Source organism: Primulina huaijiensis, chromosome 2 (genome assembly GCF_012295235.1).
Source record: "Primulina huaijiensis isolate GDHJ02 chromosome 2, ASM1229523v2, whole genome shotgun sequence".
Lineage (NCBI taxonomy): Eukaryota > Viridiplantae > Streptophyta > Magnoliopsida > Lamiales > Gesneriaceae > Primulina > Primulina huaijiensis.
The window spans coordinates 20,444,503-20,447,974 of record NC_133307.1 but is presented as its reverse complement, the minus strand read 5'-3'; the positions used below and the strand labels follow the sequence as shown (position 1 = coordinate 20,447,974).

The 3,472-nt window shown below is 35.4% G+C and overlaps 1 protein-coding gene across 1 annotated transcript; it reads right to left on the bottom strand.

Annotated features, from left to right (window-relative positions):
* Positions 1 to 419: 419 nt before the first annotated feature.
* Positions 420 to 3,162, bottom strand: LOC140959686 (probable protein kinase At2g41970). The gene is made up of 8 exons (XM_073417647.1): positions 3,017 to 3,162; positions 2,552 to 2,755; positions 2,131 to 2,384; positions 1,910 to 2,036; positions 1,566 to 1,839; positions 1,097 to 1,229; positions 904 to 990; positions 420 to 817 (listed from the first exon to the last, which is right to left on the bottom strand). Exons 2-8 carry the CDS (start codon positions 2,661 to 2,663, stop codon positions 692 to 694), a joined length of 1,113 nt encoding a protein of 370 aa, XP_073273748.1. The 5' UTR covers positions 2,664 to 2,755; positions 3,017 to 3,162; the 3' UTR covers positions 420 to 691.
* Positions 3,163 to 3,472: the final 310 nt, after the last annotated feature.

The window sequence follows — 3,472 nt, the reverse complement described above, 5'->3', positions numbered from 1 at the left end:
TTTTGGATTAATCTATGTTACACTTGGATCATTTCTCTCCACCCAATGATGTAGTGAAATGTTAGCTCTTTGATCATCAATATATATGTCAATTTCTATAAAAATATAAAGGACTCACATAATCTAATGATATTGAAATATAAGAAGAATAATCTTAAATTCTATTAGATAGCTGTTAGTTCGAGAAAATATTTGTAAAATGAATCGAACTATTAGTCAAACTCTCAAGAATTGACATATTGGTTTCTTTCACATCTTTTTTTAGTACGAGAAAGAAATTACAACTTAAGACTCAAGATATCGTTTTGTTGGGACGTTTTTCGAGACCACTTAATTTTAAGTGGTCACTCGATAAATTAAATATATTCATGAAATACTGTCCATAAAGTGAACTCTAAACTCAGCCAAACATGTTTAAATGGCAAAATTACATAACTGATTTAATTATTAAATCCAATATCAACAAAGATTTCAAGAAAACCGAGTTTGCTACACCCCAATTTGAAATGGAAATTAGAAACTTTACCAACACACTCATCTAGACAGCAGGCATCACATATCGCAGCACACAGTATTATCGCAATAAATTAAATAATGCCAATGTTCTTAGGTTCGGTTCTTTCGACCAAGAAACAAGACTTGGTATTGCTCCGAGCTTGGGCCAATTCAAGATATCATACAAGCATAATTCTTATGAATTAGAATCAGGGCCAGCTGGTTTAGAGTTGAGAAGAGGCTGCAAAGCTTTGACGACGATAGTCATATTCGGCCGGAAGTCAGCTTCGTATTGCACACAAAGGGCTGCAACAGCTGCCATCTGATAAAAATCATAAAGATAAGAAATCAAAGAAGATTTCAAATCATAAGTCTGTTTCTGATGTATATAGTACACTAGAATAAAACCTTTGCAATGGCCTTTGGTGGATAATCATTGTTTAGCTTTGGATCAACACATTGCTTCACTTTATCTTCACTAAGTCTTGGAGTAGCCTGAAGAAAATCAGATTAATAAGTTGGAGTTATTATAAGATCGATAAGATTGTAAGAGATAAATTTTGTTTAGCTCCAAAAAAGGGGAAAAAAAGACAAACTGTACCCATGTAACGAGACTTTGTTGTCCTTTAGGCATTGTGTGGTCTACTGGTTTTCTCCCAGTCAGAAGTTCTAAGAGAACCACCCCAAAGCTATATACATCGCTTTTCTGAGTTATTTGTCCCGTCATGGCATACCTTTAGCATCATATTATATATCTTCAAACTTCAAGAAAAATTCAGTCGTTTCTACTACGGATATTTAAAGATTTGGAACAGCATGAACAGTATATATCTATAGTATTCATGACGGAGGAACAATTCGGTGGTCACTTAACGAAATATTTTTGGCTTTTCCTGAATTGATCACTCTTCCTATGAACATTATTTCTTGTTTTCCAGTGGTATCTTATTTAGATTCTTCACAAGTAGAATTTCTCTTATAAACAAAGCTGTTCTTCGACCACTATTACGCATATAAAAAGCATGTGCTTGGGCTATGTATTAGTATGATATGATTCAGTATTAACTTACTCTGGAGCATGGTAGCCAAACGTTCCGAGGACTCGAGTTGAATGCAGTCGAGCGGCTGTATCTGATGACTGGTTTGTCAAGCAAAAATCAGCAATCTTGGCTACAAAATCATCAAAAAGAAGCACATTGCTGGATCTAACATCACGGTGGACAATTGAAGGCTGGCATTTCTCATGCAGATATTCGATGCCCCTTGCGGCTCCATAAGCAATCTTCACTCTCTGATTCCAGGTCAAAACTGGACCAGGTTCTGCCCCTTGCACCCCTTTCCGACCTGTAACGTAACAGGGCAACGATCAAATTAATTCTTCATTAAAATCTAGAATAGACATACTTCGACTTACCATGTAAAACATCATGTAAAGAACCCATTGTGGCATACTCATATGCCAAGATTCGATTGTTTGCTTCAAGACAGTACCCAAGCAGCCCCGCGAAATGTTCGTTCTTGAGCCTCGAAACCAAGGATAACTGGATGCAACAGATTATTTTAGGCAAAAAATCACCATTATTACATCCAAGTGCAAAAGCAGGGAAAAAAAATTGAAGTGCTATATTCAAATACCTGAGCTATAAAATCAGATTCGGGCTCTGGTGCTGAAGTGGTATCAAGCTTTTTGATTGCTGCTTGCTGCCCACTTCTTAACTTTGCGTAAAAGACTCGACCATACGAGCCCTCACCAATCAGAGATTTGGTTCCAAAATTGCCAGTCAATCTATTTAGTTCATCCAATGACAGTGCTGGAGTCTCAATAGGTAAAACTTTCTGAGGAGCTCCATTTCTTGCAGCAGAAATTCTTGGCTCTCCTCTCTCGCTACCTTAAAAAATGGAAGCAAAAACAACCGCTACAATGATCAATGATCACAGATTTTCAGAAGATAAGCATGATAAAATTTCATTTAAATCATTCTATAAGAATAAGATTGCCGGTAATTCATCATGATATATAAACGAGAAGAGATTAAGAGAGCGTCAAAATATATACCTCCAGTATTTGTGCCACCGGGATATGGATTTCCGGATTTAGGCGGGGCCGTATATTGGTTTGCCGGAGGACCACTGAAACTTTCCTCTTCTGCACCTCCACAGCACAACATCCTTCAATCTTGGAAGGCACAGCCACACAATTTCGGCCAAACCAAATACTAGAATCCTTAATTAAAATTTTGCAACTGTCTGAGAATTTTTGCTGCAACAAGAAAATATATGAGATCATCATCAGATATTTTCCTATGCAGATTCAAATAAAAAATCGAAATTAAATAAACCCAATGGACATGGATTTAACAGATAATATATTGGTGCCTAAAAATGTAATGTCAAAGACTTTCTTGAAAAAAGAATTAAAGCAAAAACAAATATAAATTAACATTCAGAAAATTCTACATGTAATTCAATTAAAGCCCGGGATCCCATAAATGTTCAAGAAATATGAAAACAAAAAACTTACGAAATAAACCAAATTCAGACTTTCAAGAATGAAGAAATGTCTCTGCTTTTTTCTTGAATCTTTTGTGTAGGATAAATTAAAGGCATACGGAAGCTTTGAATCCGATGTTGAGTTTCGCTGGAAACTCGCATGCAGAAGTCATTTTAACCGCTAATAACAACACCCAACCTCTATACTACTTACGTGCATGCCTTAATATTGCACGTCTAATAAATAAATAAACCCATTCATTCAAAAATTCTGTAATATAATTTTATTCTACCCATCATCATTCACAATGATTCTTCAATAAAATAAACATGAATCTCTCATTTTTCTTCTCAACGTTTATGCTTTAAGATTGTTCCATCGAATCAACTTGTTGGCGAATCTAAGAAATAATAAGCATATGGATTTCATATAATTATACTTCTTCGTTTTACGACAATTGTTAATGATAGAGTAGGTGTCCAGTGA